The following is a 26,159-nucleotide window of genomic DNA, read 5'->3' as shown; positions in this document are numbered from 1 at the left end:
ATACTGTTGGGGCACTTTACCAGTCCTTAGGTCCAATTTAAGTGCAACTTTAAGTAAAAATAATTGCTTTGGTTGCAGAGCTAGGGGTCTCACGAGCAATTCAGTTTCAAAGTAGAAATCTTTTAAGATCTCGTTTACTGGTTTGGCTTTGACGGACGGAAACCGGAGCAGGGAGGGGAGGCTAGCGTTTGCACCGTCATTACACGGCCGGCTGCAACAGTAACTCACGGTAAAAGAAACACAACCCGACCAATTCCGGTTTCGTGTAACTTTTTATTAAAATAGCATTTATAACTGATACATGTTGGCAGATGTTCTGTTCTTTTCCAAAAAGATTGGTAGTGGAAGGACCCCGGGCAGGGGAACACGGCTGCCCGCAGGCAGAGCCCAGGCAGCACCGACCGGGTCAGACTGGGAAACAGCATCCACAGGGGCGACGGCCCGACAAAAGCCAGTTGAAGGGAGCGCTGCCTGTCACCTCCTACAGGGATTTTATTTATATTTTTTTTTTTTAAATGGGACATCTAATGCCACTTTACACAGTCTTTTTCTAGTAACTATAAAAATTCATGACATTCTTGTTTTTGCTGTAAAAAAACACCTCATGTCGGTCTGAATGTATTTTTAAAGCTCCTGACAGTACTTCAGGGAAGAGTTGGGGTGGTGGGGGACAGAGTAAGAACTAACACGCTTCAGTCGGAGACCCTCGGAGAACTCGTTTTGGGTAGCTGTTAAAGAGAATCGGGACAACTCGGGGCCGCCGACCAGGTGACGCAATTTTTCAGCCTCAGGTTAGTAAAGGCACATACTGCGTAACGCTGCTGCTCGAGTAGCGTGCGTAGCGCTGGATCGTCGTTACCAACGGAGAGAACAGACTCATCAGGAAGAAAACCAGATGGCCGTCAGCGGGCGAGCGAGCGCACGGCGATGAGACTGCAGCTCCGCTTTACCAGCGAACACTTCCTCGGATCCTCTGCGTTCGGAGCTGCCGGGGCGTTTCATCGCACAGGTGAGAAATGAGGAGTCCCATTCTTGGTTGCCTGGAGCCCGCAGAGGGCAACACCACTGTCCCCAGGTCCACGCACGTGAACTGTCATCCGTCAGAACGCTTGCGTCTAGCTTACGCGGCGGGAAGAACTCACGGGTTCCCTCTGGGATTTCATCTAGTGGTATAGAGTTACTTTTAAAACTGCACGGATAACTAATCTTAAAAAATACTCTAAAATGGCCACATTTAAAATTCCGAGTTAACTTACCGTGTACAACAAACCAAACAAAAGCAATAATTATGGAATTACAGGGTCACATTTTAATTCCTGAATTTTACAGTTCAGCATTAATATCACCACATGTATACAAATGGTGTAAAACAAGTACAGTGGTATTTTTAATACAAAATAAACTTCTGTTTTATGGAAAAAACTATACTTCATATCTACACAGACAGCCCATCTTTTTCCAAACAATAGCTAAAATTAAAATTAACTACAAAAATCTCCAAAACAGAGAAACTGCTTCAGTTTAAACTATTCCAGGAGAAATGGACCCATAACACATATTACAAGAGTGATCTATGTGGTGGATTGCAGCTGGTTTTATATTTCAACGTTTCTGACACATTAATTGTCGTTGGGAAATTTCCTCTCGCTTCGTCATGATCTCAGATCACATATGGGCAAACCAACATTAAAATATTTACAGTTCACTTGCTGCTCTTGAAAAGAAAACCTGGCCTGTTTGCCTCCACCAACTCGCCGTCGACTCACCTATTTTTGTCGCGGTTTGCTTACCTACTACGTGGAATGTGCTTTTGTTTTTTTAAAAAAGCAGCTTTCGTATTACACCCAGATTCAGGTGCCGCTTGTTGATTCTGCCTCAGAGACCGGTGTTCTGTTAGGAATAATGCCGTCTTGGTCCAAAGTGACTTTGGTGTTAAAACGCCGCTAAATTCATCGCTATGAAAAACCTGTTAGTGTTCCTTGTTACCACCTCAATTACGCAATTTAAACTCGCAAACAGGAAAATGGCTTGCTGCTCCGCGAAGGCACAGCTCACGTAACACCACAGGGAGTGATTCCAATTCGGTATCTTCCACAGCGTGAAGCCGACAGCTACGCGGGTGCGCCGCGTACAGCACCACTTTGACACGAGCAGCTCCTGGAGATACTTTGGAAGCGATCGCTCCTTGGCATAGAAATTACTGGATGTCTAATCGAAAAACCCACCAAAGCCATCCATTTTGCGTCCCGCTTCCATTTTCTCCTCTTGAAAAATGCAAATTAAAACTTATTTTTTTAACTGTTTTTAAACAACTCAACGTGCACCGTAACTGCAGTGTCCCTCCCTCCAACCATGAGAAATGCGATTTAATTGGTAATAAATGGTCCCAAAATCTGGATTGTTCTTATGCAAACAGAGTTAGTTTTCCCTTAAAATTTTTTTAAAAGAGGCATTGCTAAAAGAACACAACTGACAGCACCATTACAAAATTAAGATTACTGGGTTCAAAATTTAAGCTTGAATTATTTTTTTTTTTTTCCTAGTTCTGTTAAACACCGGGGAAACCCTGCAATATTTTTAAAAAAGTGTTTACCATACCTTTTCCCTCCCCCTGCCCTCCCGACACCTGAGACTTTCCTTGCTGAGAAGCCATCATCCAGGTTCTGTGAATACTAACCCACTCTTTTTTTTTAATTTTTCATTTTTTTGACAGCCTGAATGGCAGACTCCTTGCTTACTAGAAAGATATTAAGTTCCTTGGAAGCTTTGTGTTTACAGAACTAACCCTTTCTAGCTGATATACCGAGTTTCTTTTGCTACTCCTTGTATTATCTTATATACTCATGGGAGAAAGCTTTCTGAATCAGACTCTTTTTAGCTCTTAAAACAGTTGCAGCATTTGAAACCCCATAATAAAAGTTTTTATTCCAAAGTTTTGGTTTCGTTTATGAACCCAGACGAGGTCTTTTCCTTGGAGATGTCTCCTCCTCTTCGTCATCATCTTCATCATCAGGATAATCCACTAGGCCAACTAGACTTCCCTGCCAATTTAAAAGAAAAAGAAAAAAGAAAATCTCACGTTGAAAAAAAAATACCCAGGAATGTGCAATTTTAGTACATAACCCCCAGCCAACCTGGTGGGGACACACAAGCCTGCGGAAGGTTTCTCGGTGACGGCCTTTTCATTCGAAGACCTGTCTGTCTTGAGAATGTTTTTGAACCTCAAGGTTAGAAAAAGTACTGGAACTTCCTTACTCCTCTGGATCTGGCCTCAGAATTACTTAAAAATCACTTTTTTAAGCTCCCAGCTGGACAGTGACAAAGTCTAACGTATACACCGCACATCCATTTTGCTGGTAAGTCTTAGGCGTGTGCAATAAAATTTTTGCCACGCTCTGTAGCCTCTCAGGAGCTTGCAGGCTAAAGATTACGTCTTACACAGTCGTGCATGATTTTAACAGAGGTATCGCTTACTGTATTTCATCTGCTTAAAAACACTTATTAATTCCCTGATGGGCGGGGGGGCACTAACGTAATTCAGACACCCCCCCCCGATCTCACATGTATATCACACAGAGCAGCAACTGGACAGTTAAAGCTGAGGAGTGGGAGCAGTGAAATTGGGCAGAAGATGCGAGATTAAACTGTGCCCACCAGATTACCAACGGACCCCAGTCCCACCTAATGCTTCCTCAAACCTTCCCCCAAACTAGTCAGCGTTTAACCTGACAGGGCTTTGGATGAATTTATACATAAATAAGATGCCCTGCCTAGGGGCTAAGGCTAACCTTACCACATTACAACCGGTAAAGCCTCATTACACCGCTGCGCTGTCCTAAGCGAGGACAGCAGCTTTTGCACAAGTTCTCCCACCTTCGTGGCTGTCACCGCTGTGGTCAGGGTCGCGTTCTTTGAAGAGGAGCCGTTGGAGCTTGCTGGTGACGTCTGAGCTGCCACGGATTTACTGTTTGCACCATTTGCACCATTGGCTGCGCTGGCTGAGTGGGAAAAAGTGAATTTGAATCCCCCAGCTGAAGTCCTTTTTGGAAGATTCTCTTTGTCTTCACTCTCCTTAGCTGAGGGACAAACATTTTCATACTTAAGTATCAGCTGTACACCATGGAGTACAATCCACATCACAGCATAATCACTGGGCAAAACCTGCCTTTTTTTTTTTTTTTCCAAATTCAGTTTAAATCAACAGCTCACCCACTGACCTCATCCAAAGCACGCCAGCATTCAAACTGGGAATGGCACAGATGCCGTGGACGTGGGGACGTTGCTCACTCGGCACACACAAGTACATAAACAGTTTTGCTTTTGAGTGTCATTTAAACTTCGATGCATGCTTGGAGGAATTTAACTCATTATTTTAATCCTAAACTAGCTTGCAAAGACACATTAGGAATTGCATTACTCAATTACACGGAATACCCTTACTCCTGCTTATGATACAGAGCGCAAGCAACTGGTTTGTTTACATGACACTCCACATATCTGCCACAGAGCACTTCCAGTGCTGACAAGCTGAAATTGAGTGAATACCTTTTTTAGTTTCCATAAATTTCTCATAGCTATCTGGAAAATCATCCTCCTGTTTTGACTTCTCAACCGGAGGTACAACAGCTTCACCTTCTTCCTCTTCGTCTTCATTGAACCACATTTCTTCATCCTCCTCTAAGGCTCTTGCATCTCTGCGAAATCTATTGCTACGCAATATAGATGGAACACTGTAAGAGACACACGACAAGTGATTCAAGTTTTGCCTGCCGTTTCAGGCTCAGCCAGGGATCAGAAATGGCTTCTGAGGCTTTGAAGTGAATTCAGTGCGTTTGAGAAGGCGGTCCAGCTCCGTCCCCGGTTCTACCGTCAACGTAAGCTTCACCGACACCCCAGCTGACAATAAGGCAGACTGAATCCCAACTCCGAATGACAGAAGAAGGTTCTGCTCTTCGTAAGCTGAGAGTTTTCCGAATGTAACGTTTAATATACTGACAAATACGAACTGTACCACAGTAGGCCACAAGGAAAGTCAGATGGGGGTTTACTCTAATCGAAGAAGTTTTCATCGAGAATGAAAAACCACCCCAATCCCAGCCTTCTGCTTGTTCTGCCCTCCAGGAAAGAAAAAAACAACCAACCAGCAGTAAGAAGATAGTACATAATGGCAAAAGCCTCAGAATCCATAAACTGGGTCGTACCTGTTCAGTTTCTGGTTTTGTCGGTCTTTTTCTTGCTCATATTTTGTCTTCAGTCCCTTGAATGTCTGAACATATTCGATAGATTCAAGTGCATTATAAAAGTTTTCAACTATATGTGCAATAAGGGACTTAATATCTTCCTGCATAAGAACAAAACAGGGTTTCAGTCTCAAATATTAACATGCAGAAGTTCAGAAAGCTTTAGAGTTTAGTTTTAAAAGTAACTGATTCATTGTCCAGGGTCAAAACATTATTGTAAAGAACAAATGTGAAGTTATCAGATTTTTCCTTAATAAAAAAGCTGAAATCTAGAAATAATTATTAAATTTCCCATATAAATGGACAACAAATTCAGTACTTTCCCGATTCTATTTGTGCTAGTTTGATTAAACCATGAAGCTTGCCATCTAGGGTTAAGCCTTCTTGAGAAAAACAGGAGTTGAGCTGTGCCCTGCTCTCCCCACAAGTTTTAGTTCTCTTCCCAGTCCTCAGTAACTACGGCAGCACACATGGGATGAGGCACCTCTTGGTCAGTCACCCTCTAACAAGTCTCACCGTATCAGGCAAATCTTAACTTTCACACCACGCTGGCAAAAGTCACCTTTTCTTGCTGGAAGAGACAGCAGCTACGATATCCTGTGACTAAAAACTGCCCTTCCTTTTCGCAGACCACAAAGATTCCCTGAGAAGACTCCCACACATCAAGGCATTCGCAGCGAGTAGCTCAGGAGCTGTTGCAAGTCCTTGTTTTCCGCCCCGGCAATACAACAAACTGGGCGCTCCTGCTTGGCCTGTCTGTCCTGTCCACGTACACATTGTTCCCACAAACGCTGCTGGTGGAAAAGCTATCGATTCAAAGCTGACGCCGTCTCAGAAAGCACGTGTGTAGGATTTTAAAGGATAACGACCATTCAATTTTGTAGTCACATTAGTCTCGTTTATACCCGATAATACCTAGATTTGCTCACAGGAAACATCTCACTTAATTCCTCCCTTCGAAGCTTAGTCCAGAAACACTGTCAACCACTTAAAAGAATTTCGTCTACGGGATACAATCTTCTAACACAGACTTCTACGTAAATAGGGCCTACCCGTACTCCCTGAAGGGACGATCACGTAAACCAGCACGAAGCAGCTTACTGGCTCCTTTCTATTTGGGTATTTATCTATGGGATTTTTAGTTTGTGATTTTAATCAGTAATACGCTATTTCAAAGGAAAGATTTGCATTTTGTCTTTCTACCCGAGATGCCACGTACGTGTAAGAGCTTAAGAAGCTGCTTAACTTACCACTCTGATGAACTCAAACAGCTCAATCACAGCAGAGTTGAGCAGATTGTACCTAGTTCCATTATCCAACAGAGCATTTATAACTGGTTCAAACAGATTTCCCTTGGTGATATAACGGTTATAAAATTCATCTTTTAGGCCAATTATCCTCCTCATAAAGCGAAGAGCACCTGTAAGAAAGAAACTCAGGAATTTAGTAACTACATGCCAGGGCTCCAATCTGCTTCTCTTGGAAAGAACTGAAAAAAACTGATGTTACTGAGAGGAAGATGATGCGCCCCCAAACCAAGAGCATTAAAAAGCACTTCCTGAGAGTTCAGGAAGAACGTTTGCTGACAGGTAACCTTTCCTTCATTCTTTGACTTTCCTGGCTATTCGAATGTGATCAGGGTCCGTTAATTTCTTTTTGAAATACAGCAACAATAAACTTTAGCACGTGTGAAGTTAAATTATGAGCTCATTCCTGTGCTTCTCTGTTCGCCTCCCAGAACCAGCCCCTCTTCTTTAAATACCACAGTTCGCAAAATTTCATTCACTCTCCACAAGGAGCACTAGATTTATGACATTATTAAGAAATGACACTATTTCCATTTAAATAAGACAGCTGATCACAAGTGATCTTTAGTGTCATAAAGGCCTGAAAGGATCATTGTGGACTTCAAAAGATACAACAATTCTCCTCCCGCCGTAAACTGCATTGGTCTGCATTAACAGACATCTGCTACCCTTTTTTCAAAATTACTTAACAGCTAGTCAGTAATAAATAGGAAATCAACATGAATTTTGAATTTAAGTATATGCTTTTACTCGTACACATTCCACACAGTACATACAAAGCCTTGAAGGAAATCACAACGGCTCCATACTCACACAAGGCCAGAAACGTGTGCTTTGAATTCATCAAGACCAGTACTCTTCTTAGCAAATCTTTGTTCATAATGTAATTCTTGATGTGATATGTGTGGTGTTCCACACAAAAAGTAAGCAGCTCCAAAATTAAGGCAAGTAGTTGTGCCGTTTGATAATTATCTACAAGAAAAATTAATGCCTTAAGTTATTAAAAAAAAAAATTACTATTATGCACCAAATCATCACCAAGCTCAGTTGCTATTACAGTTCCCGACAGGTTTTTAGTGGCACACTGGATTGCTTTAGGAAGCGGGACATTGGGTCAGAACAAAAACAACACACCCAAATTTGGCTGGTTTGGTTTTTGGTCTTTTTTTTTTTTTTCCCCCTTCCAGTCACAAAAATCGCCCTGAATTGGCAGTGGGACTTCTTCCAGGATCAGCGAGTTACTGGTTATGGCAATCCAGATTAACGGTACGTAGTTAAAAGGGGGCGGCCGCTCAGACCTGTATTCATGTGAACCTAATTAGCAATGTCTTTTCACAATGCTCAAAAAAGAAGCCTGCACAGATAAAAATCCAAACTGTAAAAGCTCAGCTGTGTCTCTTTAGGACATAGTCTGCTAACGACGATTTAAACTTTCAGTAGCAAGGTTAACTAGGAAGAAAAAAAAGTGAAACCCAGTAACTCAAAAGAGGATGAAAATGTTCCTTCAGCTTCCTGTCGTCTCAAATGAAGCAAGGCACCTACATCTATTTCAATAAAAAGTATTTAAAAAATAAAATACAGACATATCTAACCTTTTTTTTTTTTTAAAAATAAAACCACCATACACAGCATACAAGACAAGTTTCAAAACTCAAGGTCAATTAAAACTTACCAGGACAAATTGTATTACTCTTAGTGGACCCAACTACTGCATCTGATAAATAGAAAATAAAAACAAAAATCAGAAGAAGGTTTTTCAAAGCACTGTAAATATTTAAAAGATGGGGATAAACAATCAATTCTACCAGCTGTTCAAACTTTTCAACAAATCAAAAGTTTCTGTAAGCTATAAGGAAATAAACATACAGCAAGAATGCACGCCAGATGAGATTTCTATATTCTATTTACATTACAAAGTTTCAAATTCCACTAGGTGAAAATATGTCATCTATTACTTAGGAATATTATTCCTACCTAAAAGAAAGTGCCTTTTCTAAATTGCTCAAATAATATTATAAAATGAGTACTACAAAAATTCTACAGGTTTTATTTTTGTATAAAATGCATAAAACATTTATTTTTTGACTTAACGCTTAATATAAGAAGATGGGCAAGATGAAAGAAATGTTTTTACCAAATACGTATTGGTTTGATTTAATCTCTTGAAAGAGTACTCAGAAAAAAGTCTGACTCAAGAGGCTGTAACTACGTTAAATTTCTGTTTGTAAAGCACTAGACAAATTAGTGAGCGTTACTTGCATGTGCCAAAGGGAGATTTCCAATTCATTTACTGTTACCAGGAAAAATAAAAGAAGAAACAAGATAAAGGAGCTCCAGGTTGTTTTTCTTTGAATAGATTTCTATACTCCAGTCATGTGAAAACTAGTCTTTGGAGTTCATCACCTGAGCACACCCGATGCCTGGAATCATGTAACCACCGATGAATGTCACAGCATTTTTGTAAACTTTTTTCTAGAAGTAACTATGAACTAAAGACGGTCTCTGCTTTACAGGAAATACTCTTTAAAATTATAGTTGTAGAACTAGTATGCAATTAACAATACACATCAAGCAGACGCGTATTTTACAAAGCTATTAAAAGGGCTATTAAAATTTCTGCCCACAGAATCCCTATCACTGAGGGAACAACAGTTTTCAGCAGCAAGCGTACTCCCAGCTTGCATCACAGGCTTACCGCTGTTACCAGGATTGCGAGTCACTTGAAAACATTACAAGATTTAAAGCAAGGGAAAAAAGAAAAGTAACATTACCTTTTTCACATTTATCTTCTGATGTATTAGCCAGAAGCGGTGCAGTAAGAACGTGCATACAATGGTTGTAGAAGAAATTGAGAAATTCACTTTTTTCTGTTTTCTAAAACAAATATGACTTTATTAAATACTTGCATTTGTACACTTCCTTTTAAATAAGAATGAGTAGCGACATAGAAGACAGCCTACAAACAATTCATCAACTCCCTCAGGTCTGCCTGTATCTTTTTGGTTGGTCCTGCAACATTATCTTCATAAATCTATCTTATTTGAAGATAGATTTATTTCTTTTGGGAAAAGATCTGAGACACATCAAACCAACCCAGCTATCACCAAAAAACCCCACCATGGATGCAAATACGCTCTTTCACTGAAGCACGGGACTGCTTAGTTTAATAGACACTTGCACGGTATCACATACGTGTACCTTTTATTACCAAGAGTTAATGGAAATTTTAGCTTATTTTTTAGCTTGTTTAAATTCATATCAACCATACACAACACTGCCAAAAAAGAGCAGAAATCTCTTTTTTTTTTTTTTTAATCCTCCGACCACAGTAACAGCAATAAATACCAGGCTTTTAATTTTGCTGAGACAGTAAAGTGTCTTTACCCCTTTGTATTTTCTTACATTAGCTGTGGCCAACATATTCTCTGGATCTATCAGAGTACGCAAGAGCCCCATTAACTGAACAGCTCCCCCAAGCTCAGGATCAGTATCGCAGATCATCTGCTCAATGACCACATTGATGAGGAGGATATCCTGAAAAAAAAAAACAAACCACAAACCCAAACAAACAAAAAAATTAGACAGTAATTTCAACAGTAGAATGATTTCCCTAGTTTCCGTATTAGGTTTCCTAACAGAAACTGTTTTGTGTTTTCCTAAGCAGAAAAATTGAGAGCTGCATTTAGACATTGGAGTTCTGTCAAGCACAACCCTCCTCACCTGAAAATCGTTGTTAGGCAGACCTACCACCTTATTACTGTAAACGCATGGAACACCAACATGCTCAGAAATTTTTGTATCTTAAATCTACTTTTTCCTATGTTTCTAGTATCTACATTTTTGGGCTAAGTGTATCCCAACTTCTGGAGAGGTTTGTTTTGCTGGTTTTTTGTTGTTTGCTCCAAAACTAGTATATTCAACAAACTCCAAAACACTTTTACTTACATCATCACTCTGCTGGGCCTCTTGCATTACAAATTCTCGGACCATGGATGGACTAAATTCTACTAGATAAGAAAATATATCTGTAGCAGCAGATCTAACTTGCAGATCATCCATTCCCTAATAAAAAAAAGAGATCAATTTATTAAAGTAAATCAAGTTTGGTATTTATTATGAAATAAAGCTGCAAAGAACAGGGAGTTAAAAGTTTTGAGAACATTTTATTACAAAAGTTTCTATGAGAGACACAGTAATACAGCTACAGAAAAAAAAAACCCAGCAAGATCTTTTCCCCACTATTTCCCTCCTTTAGAAAGGATGCAAGGATTTCTGTGAATTTGATAGCCCTAATTTAGGCAGAAAACATTTATATCATGCTACTTGCTAGAATATTTAAGACGCTAATATTCTGTACCTGTTACTCACAGTTTATTGATTTTGTACAAAAGGACCAACAGTACAAATCAATTTGTACAAGAGTTTCTGTATTCATTTATAGGCAACCAGAATTAATAATTTTCCTTAAGGTATACGATTTTCTCTGATAACTGTACAATTTCTAAGCCAAAAATACTAAGGTAACAGGAATTATCTGGACTGGTCTAGCCCTGAAAGAGGATACAGAGATTAGGGTTCATCTAATCACTGAATATGACTTATGTTTTCCTAACAGTCAATGTCCTTTGGTAAGTTCACAGCTTGTTACTCTCGATTATAAAACCCCTTGAGTTTATAGTTTCTGAGTAACAACAGCACTGACACATGAACTGCAATGGTCAGGCAGCAAGCTGCTTCAACCAAAGGAGTGAAAAAAAAATTATGTTTTCACATTGCTGATTAAGACAGATTAATCTGCTTTATACCTCTGAAAAGACAGGATTACAAGATCTTTCGGATAGCAACAAGCTAGCAGTTCAAGATTATCTAAAAATACTTCTTTGGCCCTGTTCCAACAGCAACAGGAAAAAAAACTCCCAAGCTGCCACATGAAAAAGAGTATCTTTCAATTTTTACACGACATTGTCAGAAGGACTGCATCTATCACAGACTTCACCACCATGCAAAGTAAAAATAGTAACAGCGATAAAGTTAAGCTACTTCAGAAAACTGTGGACATCTTTTGGATTCTGAACGTTACAGTAAACTTCAACTTTCAGCAGAGCAAAGCTGCCCAATCAAACTTACACAAAAGTGCTTAGCAGATCTGAAAAACTGATTAAATGGCTATGGGTTTTGGTTTTTTTTTTTTCCTTTTATTAAAATCAGCTTTAAGTTTTCACTTACCATTACAATTTCAAGAGCTGGAAGAATTCCCAACTTTGCCAAAGTTTTGAAAAATGCATCTCTGTTCTGAGGTTGTAACGTCTGAGAAAACGCGCAGAATTCCTTGAAAAAGTTAACCTATTGTATAGGAAAAAAAATAATTTAAGGTGTCTGATTCAGAAAAAACTCTCTGAAAGTAGGAAACTTACAATATTTATCGGAGTTTGTGTACTGGCTGGTATGTGCCTTCCTAGAAAATGGTATTATTCTAGTCTTTTCTCCTCCAACCTTCAACATCATCAACAAAGGAAAGCAAAAGAAAGGAAAAACAAACAAACAAGCAAACTTAAGAGGTTGCAATTTACCTCAGAAAGAGATACAGTCACCTTGCAGCTATTTTATCACATCTAGCATATCAAGGATTTATACTCCTGTCTGGTGTGCCTTTTGTTTGAAAGAACAAAGATGCTTCCCTTGCTGAAAGCAAGATTTTAACAAGGCTATTTAAGCTGATAAACATATTCAAGGATAAATAATGTTTGTAACATATATATATAAAGGGACTACCGGTAATCCTCAGTCATAGGACTTAAAAGATCTTTTTGAATGAGTTAAAGTACAGTGGAAAAAGCAGTGTTTATATGACAAATATAAGTGATATGGTATGTTGAAGGGTACCTGGAAGTATACCTTTAAGTCTAGGATGTCAGCTTAGTGCTAGTACTTTCTCAACAATAAAATAATTATTTAGAACAAATAAATCAGAGCTTACCTTGCAAGAAATTCTTCTAGTGAGTATGTACATGAAGACTGAGCTATACTGAAAATGATTCTAGGGTTACAGCAACACCTCAACGACTGCAGAACTAGCAGAACAATTTCAATATTTCTACTTAATCTCTGTAGTTTAAAGCATTCAAAGAACTACCAAGACCACTGACTTACCAATTCACATCGTTTGTCATCATCTGTAGCTTCATCTGTTAATTGTGCAAAAACTTCAGACAAAAATTTCTCGTCTTCCTGCGTAACACATAAGAAGAATATGACTTACACAATGCATCTTAAAAGTTAAAACACTGATCTTTATTGGATCCCACACTGTAGAAAGTGAAAATTTAAGCTTAACTACAATGCTTAATTACAAACAAAAACCCGTGCATTAGTAGATTTGGTAGATAAGTTGGTTTTTTTTTTTTCTTTTTTCTCCACACCTACATTAATTTATCACAAAAAAGGGAAATGCAAGAGTACACATTCAGGAGGATCATTTCCAGTGTATTGTTTCAGTACTCATTCTGTGCAGCGGAAGCAGGTCCAGGAGACCAGAACCATGCGTTATGCTGAGCATAGGTGATGATTACTAAAACTGCCTTCTGAATGACTAGTCTCTAAAGAACATTTCGTTTCCTTCCCTCCTCTGCCATGCCACCCCCTGTGGTTTACAGCTCTGCCCTACCCCACATACTCACTGTATCATTTGCCACACACCCCCATGCATCAAAATTACAGAAAATGACAGTCCTTGTTCCAGGCTCCCTCCCTGCACTGCACGTGTAACCTTCCAGGGAGGCAGCCTATACACTTCTACGCTAGAAATTGCCAATCAAGATACAATTTTTACCATGCTGCATCTATGCCGTTCACGCTACACTGTTAACACCACACGTGTATCAGTTACCCTATCTCAGATCTGCAGCCTTGCAAACATTTTTTCAGTCCAGCTATGCAAGGGTGACTAGATTAACACATTACGAGTTTGCTGCAGCCATGTCCCCGTTAACCTTACCCTCAATAAAACAAGCTCCCCCACTTGCAGAAGTTCAGCTTTTCCAGCCTGGGAAACCTTTTTGAGTATTATTTGCTTTTCATATTCAGATCCTCTACTACCAAGAGATATTTATTTTTAAGTGCATATAGGACAACATTTCACTTCTTGTGAATTGTAACGTTTCAGTTACACCATTGCTTAATACTCAAGAGGCACAAGAAAACCAGGGTGAACATCATCATCTCTCAACTGTTTGGGCACTTTCTGCCCTCTCTGTACATCGACTTCTCTGCACTCCTTCACATGGAACGTAGCGTTGGCATTCTCTCAAATCAAATGTCTCTGTTACGTTTTCAATATAATATAGATCTTAAAGCAAACAGTAACATTATGCTACAGCATTATAAAATTATGCATCGCTGTACTGATTCAACTCTATAAACTTTACTTATGCATTGAACAAACATGAATGGAATAGCAGCATTCCAATAAATATATATAAACATTACATTGCATAATATAGAGGGTGCGTACTTCTTTTTCTGTGTGCTGTCGCTAAAATCCATGTGCTTTATTAGGCTAACATAATACAGAATTTTTACAGTTACAGGAATGCCAGCCAAAGGCTCACATAATTTTTTTTCCTGAAAATTTTCAGACATGGGGAAAGAAGTGCTTTGCAAACAAATGATACCTGGAATCAACATCAGAGAGAGTGCAACATACACAGACTTAGTAGTTTATTCTAAGCTTTGTTGGCTTTAACAGCTTAATTAAGCCTGTTAAAAAAAACAACCGTACCACAATCAACAACAGATAGGCTAGAAAATCCCCACTACAGAACACTTGGCAACTGAAAGATCTCTTGCTTGTATAAGGCTGCCGCACAGTGTAGTCCTGATGTCCGAAAGCACAGGATGGATCTAGGTTTGTTTTCCATGCTCGCTCAGTTTCCCATGTGGCTGCCCTTCATCTATAGCAGCACCGGGATCTACTGCTTCGTGGCACGTAGAAAGGAGCTTTACTGCCATAGCAAACACAATCTGTTACTCCTATAAACTGCATTCTCCTAGGGAGCTTTGCCAGTGTATTTAGGGTAACAAGACTTCTAATTTGTTCACCAAACCCAAAGGAGCTTTAGAGTTCTTGTGCCACAACAAAAAGCTGATTTACACCAGGGGACTGCGAAAACAGTCCTGAACCTGAGGTCCACACTACCACATAGTTTTCCTCAAGCGTGTTATCAAGAACATCTCTCCCATGCGTGCTTTCTTCTTAGTTTTTAATTCTCAAGGCAGGTCAAATGATGTAGGCATCAACATTATTTGTAAATCAACATGCATGGCTCAATTATAGTCTTTAAAACAGACAGGCAAACATATGTGCCATGTACTCTCTACTACGGCAAAGACGGCAGTGACTGAGAGTAACAAAGAACTGTCAGAGGATTGCAGAACTTTCTTCGAAGAGTACTAGAGGTAACAGGAAATAATAGTTTTCTGTTAAGGCACAATTAATTATTCAGTACAGTAAAACTTAAATGAAAAATACCAAACTTTACGGAGTTAAAAATCTCTAAATGGAAACCAGACTGTGGCCTCAGGAGAATGATACTGAATTTAGTTTTAGTTTTAGAAAAGTAATATATGCAAAAGAATAAAAAGGGAAATCTTTATTTAACAAAAGTCATTAATTTTGCAAGTGGGATTTACTTTTTAGTTTCTTTCTGCTATTCAAACAGAAAGAAGCTCAAAAGCTTATTCATGCAATTCTCTGCAATTCTTCTGTTTTGATTTTTTTTCCAGTCCTCTATTGCATTCTTCAGAAGTATTCCTTATGGCAATGCTATTTCTCCAGTGCCCCCCTCTTTCCACAATTTTAACTACCCTCCTTTCCTCCTCGATACATCTTCCTATTTCACAGAGACTATCCACACTCAAAACCAACAGGTTTGTCACGTTCTATTCTACACAAATGTACCATTTTTCTAAGGACACGGATCAGAAACAGAATAAAACCACTTTGGTACCCATTAGTTTGCACAACAAAATATGAACTGAAAATGCTCCAAATGTCATGAAGTTCACACACAGCTTTTTACCAAGGCTTCTTCCACGGTCCAGCTTGGTTGTCACACCCAACTACTTTTAAGCCTGCTTCTGACTACAAAGTATGCAGTAAGTTTTTTGCTATAGTAACATGTTGGTTATTTATTAATTATTACTTTTGGATATCAGTATGAAGGAAAAAACCCGACAAATTATTTACTTTATACTACAACATGAACATTTGAAATTAGTACCATAAAGTAACAGTAGTATAACAGGAATGGTTCTGAACATGCTCTTTTGAATCGCAGATTCAGAATGTTATAAAGACATCACAAATGTCCCTGATATATAGTACAAAAACTTGCTTGTTCCCTAAATACCTATACGAAAACAGCTCAAAATGTGTATGTTGCTTGTGAATCAAGAAGAACCTTTAACTGTTTACAACCCATTAAAAAAATATTATACTCACCTGAAATCCACCATTTTTAAAATAAAAAATAAAAGGTATCAGAAATAAGGGGAAGCATTCAAAACATTATGCAAATGAAAGCGTGTATGATTAACTTACACAGTGTTAAAGAGCTGTAATCAATTTCAAAACTACAGCTAGAGGTATCTATACATAATCCACCTATTCCATATTAAAAACCACTTACCTGCAACATACTGACAATCTCAACTTTGTTGAAGAAAATAAAGGAAGTGAGTGTAGAAAGAAAATTCTCTTCAAAAACAGATGGCGTCGGCAAGATGATGTCCTGAATATACTGTACCCTGTAAGTCTGGTGGATTTTTTGCCTGAGTTCAGAGTCTGTTATAGGAATAACCTCCTTAAATTTTGCTGTTTTGGTCAAGAACTCCCTGTGCCGTTTTGGCTGAGCCAAAGAAGGATCATACTCAAGGCATCCAACAACATCCATAATACACTCATCAGAAAACATCACCTCAAACAGAGTTGCTTTGTTGAGGAACAAAATTCCTCTAATAATTTCATACAAATGATGTAAGCCTTCTGTGTTCTCTAAATTCTCGCAGACTTGGAAAAGCTGTAATAGTTTTTTAATGTAGCCTTCATTCTCCAAGGCCAGTGCTAGCTTTTCTCTACGGATGGGTGAGGAGAGAACAGAGGTAACTAGGTCAGCAATCTCTTCAAGTTTATTGAGTTCACAAGTAGGAAGGTCGATCAAAGGACTAGTTTCAGGCATTTCTTCTATGTGTTCCTCTTCTGACTCAATAAGGTCCTGTGTGACTTCCACTGAAGGATCCTTACCTTGAACCTAAGAAGAGAGCGCACACAATTACTATCTCATCCCAAAACATACATAAAAATAATCAAGTCGGTAACTGAAATAACATGTGCGTAAGCACTTTTATACCTTCAGTTGCCTGGAAAATGTCTAGCCATGCAGAGGAGTGAGTTTGCTGCCTCTCAATTCTACAAAGTCACTACCATTATCCTCAATAGTACATTTGTCAAAAAATCAAATCAAACAAAACCAAACCCTAACAGCATCTGTGCAGTCAAGTAGTCTGAAGCACCTTGGAGACAAGCACAAAATCTAAAAAGAAAAGAAAGGCGTAACAAAACCACCTTTCAGTGTCTCAAACAGAAGGGTATGACGCCTTAAACTTGTAGTGAGAGCCCACAGCTATTCCAACATTAAGTGAAACGTAACAAAAAGAACAACAAAGGCAGGAAAATATCACGAATACCAAAATTGAACAAGAGGGAAGCAATTGCGTCCCACTCTGCGCTTTCCTTCTGCTTTGTCTGCCCCTTTAACTCCTTTCCCCAGTCTTCTCATACATCCTATACTTTTCGTTCTCCCCACTGATCCAGTTTTAGAATCATAACCTCCTGTTGTTAACTCCCTCACAAAGAATCACAGCTTACGCAGGAGTCTCAAAGAACAAAATGGGAAGAGTTTTGGAGTCTGATGAAAGAGTCTAAAGCTAATGGTTTACATTAGCTGATCACATGAAGACCTCCCTCTCAGACTGGTCATCAGCTCAGCCCCAATTTAAAACCTAGACTATTTATTAGATGCATATACTTGCAGTTACTAGGATCGGTTCCTTTCAACAACAGTACTTCAGAACTGGCTGAGAAGACATTATACCCCAAAACATGCTAAGATTAAGAATGCATCTAAATTGCCTAGTTTGTTCAAAGGAAACTGCTAGGAAATCTGAGTTCTGTGTTTCTTCAGTTAACAGCTTTACACTGCATCATTTCAAAATCTGAGAAGGTTATGATAAATCCCAACATGAAAGCCCAGCTTTCTTCTTCTAAGTACACGTAGGTGCAACTCCGTTGACTTGTTACTTCCAGAGTTCAAAGTATAAAATCTAAACTGTTTCATAATAAAACAGTGAAGATCGAAATATCCATAAGACAGAGATAGTCAATAAGATTTAGGTCTTGACGAAAAAAAAATCACTGACATTTCTGCGCTCGTACAGCAACGCCACCTCTTTGTCTATCACAGTGAACTATCTAGCTCCTTATGCATGACATCACATTTTCAGTTCCACTGCACTCCAACAAGCCAGCTTCCTAAGGCCTCCTGGGAGAAGGACAATTAAAATGTGGCACTCTGGCATTCCCCTTTTTAATAAAAACAAACAAGCAACCCCTAAAATGCCTAGCACCTGAGTTTCCTCATTACATTGATTTTTCAAAAGTGTGAAATTCTATTATGAATACAACTACTAGTGTTCTAAAGAGTGGCAACTTAAGATCTTACACAGAAAAGCCACAGAAAATAATGGCGCGTATGTGCTTATTTTACAAGTAGGTTTAAAAATTACAGCACAAATACACAAAGTCACAGAAGACACTAAAACATCTGGAAGAAACAGAATATTTAAAGTTAACTGTACCTGGCAGATTTTTTCCCAAATTTCATCACAGCCAGCTTTTTCTTGAAAACTCAGTGCTAAATCATAGTTTTCTGCTTCTGACCAAACAATCAGGGTGTCCTGTTTAAGACAAAAACAACAACAAAAAATTGTTTCTGAAACAGGTCTACACTGCATATTAATCTGTATTCCATTAAGTCGTATGTCTAAAGAAGAAATAATTTTAACTAAAGTTACACTTGTCAAAAAAGAACATAAGACACTAAAATATTAAATCACCTGTTCTGCCATAAGGGACATCACCTTTCTTTTTACTATTTTATGACCACTACCTTACATATTATATATTTAAATATACTTTTTTTTCATATCCAAAACACTTATAATGGCATTTTTCTGCAACATACTTCTGAGCCAACAGTCTTGAAAAGGGAATGCACACATTGTAGGAGATTGAGAAAACCTGCAATGTTACAATTTAAGTCTTCTCATATTTAATAAAGTAGAAACAAAAACACAAGATTACAGTGTTTCCTCCCCTGAAAGGGTTTAATACAGCCTTAGCAATATGAGAAATAATACCTAACTAATGTTAAAATATTCTTTTCTGAATTAGAAGACATACAGCCTGAATAAATAAAAGTCCTAAGTTCTTACTAAAGTTATAAACATCTTGCCAACAGGTATTTTCATTTGAGCAAGTTGTTTTTTCCTCTGTTACTATCACCTCGATCAATCCAATTTGCGCCCTTGTACAGTATATCTGGAAGATTCACTGGAACTTCTGAATAGACTAAAAAGTTTTTTTTATGAGGTTTTCTTAGGACACTTGCTGCTGTACTGTAAGGAATGTAAGCCTGTGCTTTGACATTCAAATACATAGTTCAGCATCCTACAGTAAGCTCACCTTCATGTTAAAATGTCCAAACTGAACGGCTCTCTGCTAACTTTGCAGTACATTTGATGAGCTAGAGCAAAACGGTTCAACATTCCGCCAAGTTTGTTGACTTCCTGAACTGTTACTGCACTTTTTTTTTTTTTTTTTAAACACCAGCAAGCCCTTGCTTAATGGTCAATAAAGTAATTCATTTCCCACATTTGCAAAGGTCAATATTCACTGCACAACTTATCAAGGCTTGTAAGTCTTTACCTTATGCATCACTTTTACTGTAAACAAAATACTCAAAGTGCTATCTTTAAGCTTAGCAACCAAACCCAACAAATATCTGACTGGCTTACAGATACCTGATATACCTTAGGAAACTTCAGGGGCAACAAGAAACAGACACTGCCATTGCCCCCTCACATCTTTACCCAAAAGTACTTCCTGGTTCCCTTTGTGCACCAAATGACAGGAAACGATGAAGCTGATTGATTACTATCTGTAGGGTGTTCACTATGCTAAAAGGCCAATCCATGACATGGTATCATATAATTATCTGGTCACCATCCTTCATGTATCCGCCAAAGAGAGAGGGACAAAAACATAATCAATACCAAGTGATCATCGCTACTCTTGAACCTACTGTCAGTCAGCATTCCCTAATCGTTTCTGATCACAATCTGGTTAGTTTAGGTGGTTTAAACAGACCTTTGTTAAGACAGTTATCTGGGCTTAGACAGGTCAGGGAGCACTCAAATATTTCCACTGGCAGATGTGAGGGGACTAACGTTTGGGACAGGACTGCTGACAAGCAGCTGGCATGGGACAGTAGGTAAACTCTTCCATCAGCACGGCTATCTGAAAAACGCACGTCTGTCTCAACAAACAACTTACCAGCTGCTACAATTATCACTCTGGAACATGAATGAAAATCAGCATCGCTGATACGGCATTAATTCTTCAGTTCATTTCCACAGTAATCTTAATCTCTCAATATCCAGATGGAATTGCATGTTTTGAGGGTTTTGTCTTTGCCTTTTTTTTTTTTCTTAAAAAAGTTTAGCATAACATCTTTTCCTTACAGCAACACTATTGACAAATGCCTACCAATAGATCAGCTTCCTTCTCCCAAAACATAACCACAGGCCACACTAAAAACAACAGCATTTGCAGAAGCTCCAATTTTTTTTTTCTTTCTCATTTTTACGTATTCCTTTAAAGAAACAAAGTTTTCCCGTTCTGGAAAAAACTGAGCTCGTTGCACTATGGTTTTAATGTTATTCATGACAGTTGTTTGTTTATACTACAGTGCCCTATATTACCCTTGCACTTTTGTCCTACAGTCACAATTATTAATAGGTAGTCTCCCTGCTTTCGGGCTCTGATTCACGTGTGCAAATGGTACAGCTTCATCTAGTTGGCATGGTTTTTGCTTACAGCTGTCCACCCTCACCTCTGGCTCACGGACAGCTGAATCTCTATGTTTACAGTGTGCCATTTTAGAGCGAGCAGTTGAACTGGGCTTCAAGGAAAAAATAGTAATTGTCAACTGCAGGCACTGAAAAGTCTGATCAGCTCCCTGACGTGGTTCTCTTTTAGAGATCAATAAAAAAATAAGAATTCTTAAGTACAATTTTATGGCTGTTACAGAACTCAAGATCCGAAATGTTTATCTTGAGATGTTCTGTGAACTTACTGATGCCCTGACACTCAAAATCAATACACTTACAGGTGAGCTGAGACTCAGAGGTGCGTCACAACAAACAAAGAAGGACACATACATGTACAGGTCCTATTCATAGCCCAGAATGATTCAAATAAGAGATACAGTGCAGTAACTTAAATGACTGTATGCATCCATAGAGACTGCACTCAAAAATTTTGTGAGAATTCTCAAGTTACTGAATGGTAGTCATTTCAATCTGTACTGCCCACACAAAGCAGAAGTTATGCAAGTTTCTCCAAAAATATTTCTGTAAGACTAAAAGACAGTTTCATCAGAAAATAACTGTCCAATACCAATATAAAGTCTACTCATCTGGCATACACTTCCTGCATGACCTAAGACAACCCACGAAGACCACAGACAGACATCTTCCAGGCCTAGCTGCTGCAACATACTACCACTCCCACCTGCTTAGAATAGCACCCGCAATGCTGCTCCATCGATGAGCAACAGCAACGTCCCTTAATTCACTCAAACACAATATAAAGACAAACAAAGGAAGAGACTAATTCAGAGCAACAGTTTAAGAGAGTAGTTCAAACCCCTCTTCAGCGTCGGTACTGGTTTGCACAATGTCTGCTACTCCACCTCTCCTTGTCCCTGCACTGGCCCCTCAATGCCCCCTGTGCCAGCACAAGCGTGCTGTACAGCTAACCAGATGGGGGAACACACGCTGATAAAAATTAATCCAGCAAAAAGAGGTATTTCAACTGAATCAGTTCTTACATCTAACCTGTCACACAGTAACATGCTGGCATGAAAGAGGAGTGAAGCAGCCCCCTGGCAACTGCTCGGGCTGGCTTTAACAGCACCCCTGCAAACGTGTTAAATCCCGGCCTCGAGTAACTCCAGTTTTGCCTCAAGCGAATTGGTCTGTTGTCACATGAGTGATGGCGACTCTGTGCAAAAGATAGTATTTGCACACATTCTTCATCTCAGATCTGAAAACGGATAGAGCGCACCTAAAGGAGAGTTAACATCAGAAGGTGGTGTTCACAGTAAGGATTTCTGTAGCAGTTTAAAGTCTTACAGCCATGCAACTGAAAAAATCACCGCCCTTGCAACCTATTTCTCTTGAGAAAGAGGTCATGATTATAGTATGCCTAAGACCTTGACAGAACTGAATTCTGCACGAAAGCTAGTGACCACAGACACGATTTGAGAAGGCAGATAACAGGCCAGCCCTGTTTACAGTTAGTCAATAGTTACAGTACTACTTAGCACAAACAGTATAATATTGGGAATCACAGACTGATGCACAGCAACTAAAAATCAGTTTTTTTTTTTTTCCTGCAGAATGATGACATGCAAGTCATAACTTAAGTGACTACTATCCTGTAAGTCCATTCAAGTAATTTCTATGAAGACAGATGTGTAGGCAGGGCATGTTTCCTTTCCATGACGCTGCACCATCTTGTGGCTTTCCCCAAACCCAAGACAATCAGCTCCTTAATGAAAGTCTGCAATTGAACTCTAGCAAGTGAAAGACAGCACTCTCCTCCACGCTGCCATTCACCTACAAGCATCTGCCCTGGGCAGATCAGTACAGCCTCCGAGTCTTCAGGCTACCTACGTAACAGACTTCAACACTCAAGTAGGGACACTGAGGAAAGACCACCTCTCTTCATCTCTGGTTAACCAAAACATTTTGCCTAAATCCTTCCACCGTTCTTAAAAAGGATCTGTTCCTGAGACGCCCACGTTTGAATACTACAATCTTTTAGAGGTGAGACTGAAATCTCACAAACTGAGAAGCATGGGAATGCTACATTAAGGTCTGCTTTTTGCTCCTCTACTCAGAAGGAAGCACGTAAAACTTGAGGACAAAGCTCTGTCAACTAAAAGCTGTATGATAAAAGCTGTATGATTTCAGAGGTTAGACAAACACAGAGCCTGTCTCTGGAAATCAGCAATCATTATTCCTCTTAAAAAAAAACCCAAACAAACCACCCCAAACTTCTTTGAAAGAGTGAACAGTGAAGCAAACACTTTCAGCCACGAGGACACAAAAGCATTAGAATCAGTAATAAAAGCCAACCAAAATAAACCTCAGCCTGAGTTTTTCAAAACTACAACCTACAAAGACTTCCACAAGAAAAATAACAACAAAAGCTCCTTAAGTCACTTGAAATTTTGCTACCAATTAAGTAAAGAAGGCTTTCAAACAATCAGTTGCATGAAGTTTCAGAGAACAGGCTGCAAAAGGAAGCAATTTACAACTTTGCAGCAACATAATCTGCATTCGTATTTCATTATGTATTAGTTTCTTCTACTAAACAGGAAGCATTTCAAGGCTCTTGACTTTCAGAACCCGCAGAGCTCCATAAAGACCATCCTCCCTCCTCAGCATGGCCCACCCAAGGAAAGCCTACGACCGTCATCCACCTGACTAAACCCACCAATATATAATGAGCGATCAGTGGAAACCACAGAAAACAGCCTTCTGAAAAGCTAGGCCCGAGACTCTGACTCGCTCCTAAGCTCAAGCCAGCCAACCTGTGCTCAAGAGCTAACAAAGTATCTTTCCTCAAATTCTCATAACATAACTTGTCACCTTTCCATTGAAAAAAAAAAATCAAAACAAAGTCCTTAAATATTTGTCTCTTCATGATTTAGGAAGAACAAAATTATGGTTTTCTAGTGCTGAAACGCTTCTAGATACCATAATGATAAAGAGCAGTATAAAACACTGAACAAAAGGAGCAGAGAATCTACTGTAGAACGAAGGAACAGACGGAAAAAAAACCCACTAATAACCACGAGAACAATGTAGGCAGAGACACCAAAAATTAACACAGAAAAAGGAAAAAGCAATAAAAGCGATAAAAGCAAAAGAGATTTAGTAAGCTAATTTTTTTAGTGGATTAAACAAAAATGACCTATTAACGTAGCTCCCAACTGGTTTACTTCTTTGTTTTGCAGAAGGTTTACCCCCAGGAAAGGCAACCGTGCAAGTAAGTCTCACCATGGCTAGTCACTTTGCTTAGGTTAGCAGAAGTTTTCAAGGCTTAAAACAAAAACTAAACAGCAACAATGAAAGAAGTCCCACAAATTCCTTCATGCTACTTCCAGAAAAAGAACTCAAGTAAATACACTGTAACAGAGCTGGCCAACGTTTTGCCTTCCTAATTCCGCAATTATTTCATACGGCCTGAGATGGGAGACAAAAATTACACATATATGTTTCTAAATATTTATCCTGTAACGAGTTCAATATTTTTCTAAATTGCATCTATTCTCTTCAAAGACTGAAGTCCAAAAGGGTTTTTTAGGAGACCAACATTTTAATTTCTAGAATGCAAAGTATTATAGCACCTACAGGCTTCTAAGTGAGTTTTTCACCTCTACGATAAACACCATCGCCAAGTGCATGTCATGCCGCTTTGCTTTTTTTCTGACGCAATTAGTTTCAGCATAAAAAAATTCCTTAGCATCAGTAATCAGAAAAAATAAAGCCTAGCAGTAATACTTGCCTGCTGTTTTTGATATGCAGTATTTGGATTTATCTTCGATTCTAACAGTAGCGAACCTGAAAAAGGTACAAAGAGACATTTACTAACTTTAACAAAATAAACATCTCCATGCATCTTACAATAACCACCCATGTCCTAGCCAACATATGCTCAACTTAATCCGTATCTTCCAGAAAGTCCAGGAGAACCATCTTCTTTAAACATAATTCCCTAAAATAAGCCAGGTAAGACATAAATCCAACATAAATGTCCATGTTAAAATATAATTTTCTCTTCTAATTTAGACCAAAATTCTCTGCAGCACTGTTTTTTCTCCCAAAACCTGGTGCGACAACTAACTTGTTTAAAGGCTGTTCAGCAAATCTATACAAATTTGCACCAAGTAACACGTTGCCCAGCATAAAAGTGTTTTTGCCCACAGAAGCCACGTGGGCCATTTGCTTTTATTTCCTTCAACTGTCCTTCAGAAGTGAATCATCTAGATACTATAAACCCAGGGACTTTATCTTGTGTATGCAAGTAGTGTATGTATCCTGGCAACAGCTCCAGAGTAATTTATATCAGCCTTAGGTGGTTTATTTAGCACATTAGCACCTGTCGGCTGACAAAGTGGCGAGCATGTACCCTCCCCCCTCCAAAAGAGACCCTTAAGGTGACTTTAAAGTGCAGTAAAACATGAGGAACGCCACACAACTCGAATACAATCAGTGCATTTCTAGGGGGAAAACAAACAGACAAACAACTTTTTATAGTAGCGAGAAGGGGAGGAAAAAAGCGCTTCAAAAGCGAACAAAATTATTCTGAAAGCGAACAAGATGTCGTCACACGTAACAACTTCATCTCTATTCAGTCAAAAGCGATGCAGCTGGGTAGGGTAACTAGGAGGGGGAAAGTCTAGGGCCACGGTGGTAAACACTGCTGCAGCTTATCGAGAGAAGAAAACTTTGAACGGAGCCGCAAGCTAAAAGAAAGAAAGGGGAAAAAAATAATAATCCTCTGGGGTCTTCCCTGATAAACGCGGGGAGGGAAGGCACCAGCAGCCAAGCCCGGCGGCGGCGAGTGTCAGCGCTGGCGAGCGGGGCAGCGAGGGGCGCCGGAGCCGGGCGGGCTGCGCGGCGAGGGCCGGTGCCGCGGGGAGCGAGGGGAGGAGGCCCGGGCCCGGGCGGCGGCGGGCGGCCTAGGCCTCCGCGCAGCCCCGGCCACGCTCTCACCGTCCGACTCGGCGCGCACCAGCAGCGACATCCCCTTCAGCCGCTCCACATAGGTGGAGGAGACGTGCCCGGTGCCCCTGTCGTCCCATTGCCGATCCTCGTTGAGGGTGTAGACCTTCACCCGCCGACGGGTGTCCGACATGGTGCAGCCCCGGCCGCGGGCCTCCGCGCCGGCCCCTGGCCCAGGCCCGGGCCCGCTCCGCCTCCGGGGGGCGATGGAGCGAGGGCGGGGGGAGGAAGCGGAGCCGCCGGGCCGCTCAGGGGCACCGCGGGGCCTTTAACGCGCCGCTTTTCATGGCTCCCCGACGGCGAGAGAGCGACGCCGCGCCCCGGCTCGGGTCCTCGCTGGCGCCGCTCCGCCGCCTCAGCAGCTACCGCAGCGCCGCCGCCATCTTGTAACCCGACTCTCGCCGCCTTTCTCTTCCTC

At 39.9% G+C, this 26,159-nt stretch overlaps 1 protein-coding gene across 3 annotated transcripts; it reads right to left on the bottom strand.

Annotated features, from left to right (window-relative positions):
- Positions 1-257: 257 nt before the first annotated feature.
- Positions 258-26,159, bottom strand: PPP4R3B (protein phosphatase 4 regulatory subunit 3B). 3 transcript variants are annotated; one of them, XM_076335181.1, is made up of 16 exons: positions 25,733-26,159; positions 24,522-24,577; positions 18,461-18,559; positions 16,234-16,854; positions 12,698-12,775; positions 11,774-11,890; positions 10,493-10,609; positions 9,950-10,081; positions 9,319-9,421; positions 8,220-8,261; positions 7,361-7,519; positions 6,491-6,660; positions 5,202-5,341; positions 4,546-4,709; positions 3,874-4,076; positions 258-3,041 (listed from the first exon to the last, which is right to left on the bottom strand). In XM_076335181.1, exons 1-16 carry the CDS (start codon positions 25,872-25,874, stop codon positions 2,946-2,948), a joined length of 2,439 nt encoding a protein of 812 aa, XP_076191296.1. In that variant the 5' UTR covers positions 25,875-26,159; the 3' UTR covers positions 258-2,945. The 3 variants fall into 3 exon arrangements, with proteins under 3 accessions (XP_076191296.1, XP_076191295.1, XP_076191297.1); XM_076335180.1 differs by having other exon boundaries at positions 4,546-4,730; positions 25,733-26,158; XM_076335182.1 differs by having other exon boundaries at positions 3,874-3,998; positions 4,546-4,730; positions 25,733-26,158.

Source organism: Aptenodytes patagonicus, chromosome 3 (assembly GCF_965638725.1).
Source record: "Aptenodytes patagonicus chromosome 3, bAptPat1.pri.cur, whole genome shotgun sequence".
In the NCBI taxonomy this organism is placed as follows: Eukaryota; Metazoa; Chordata; class Aves; order Sphenisciformes; family Spheniscidae; genus Aptenodytes; species Aptenodytes patagonicus.
This window is presented reverse-complemented; position numbering and strand designations above follow the sequence as displayed.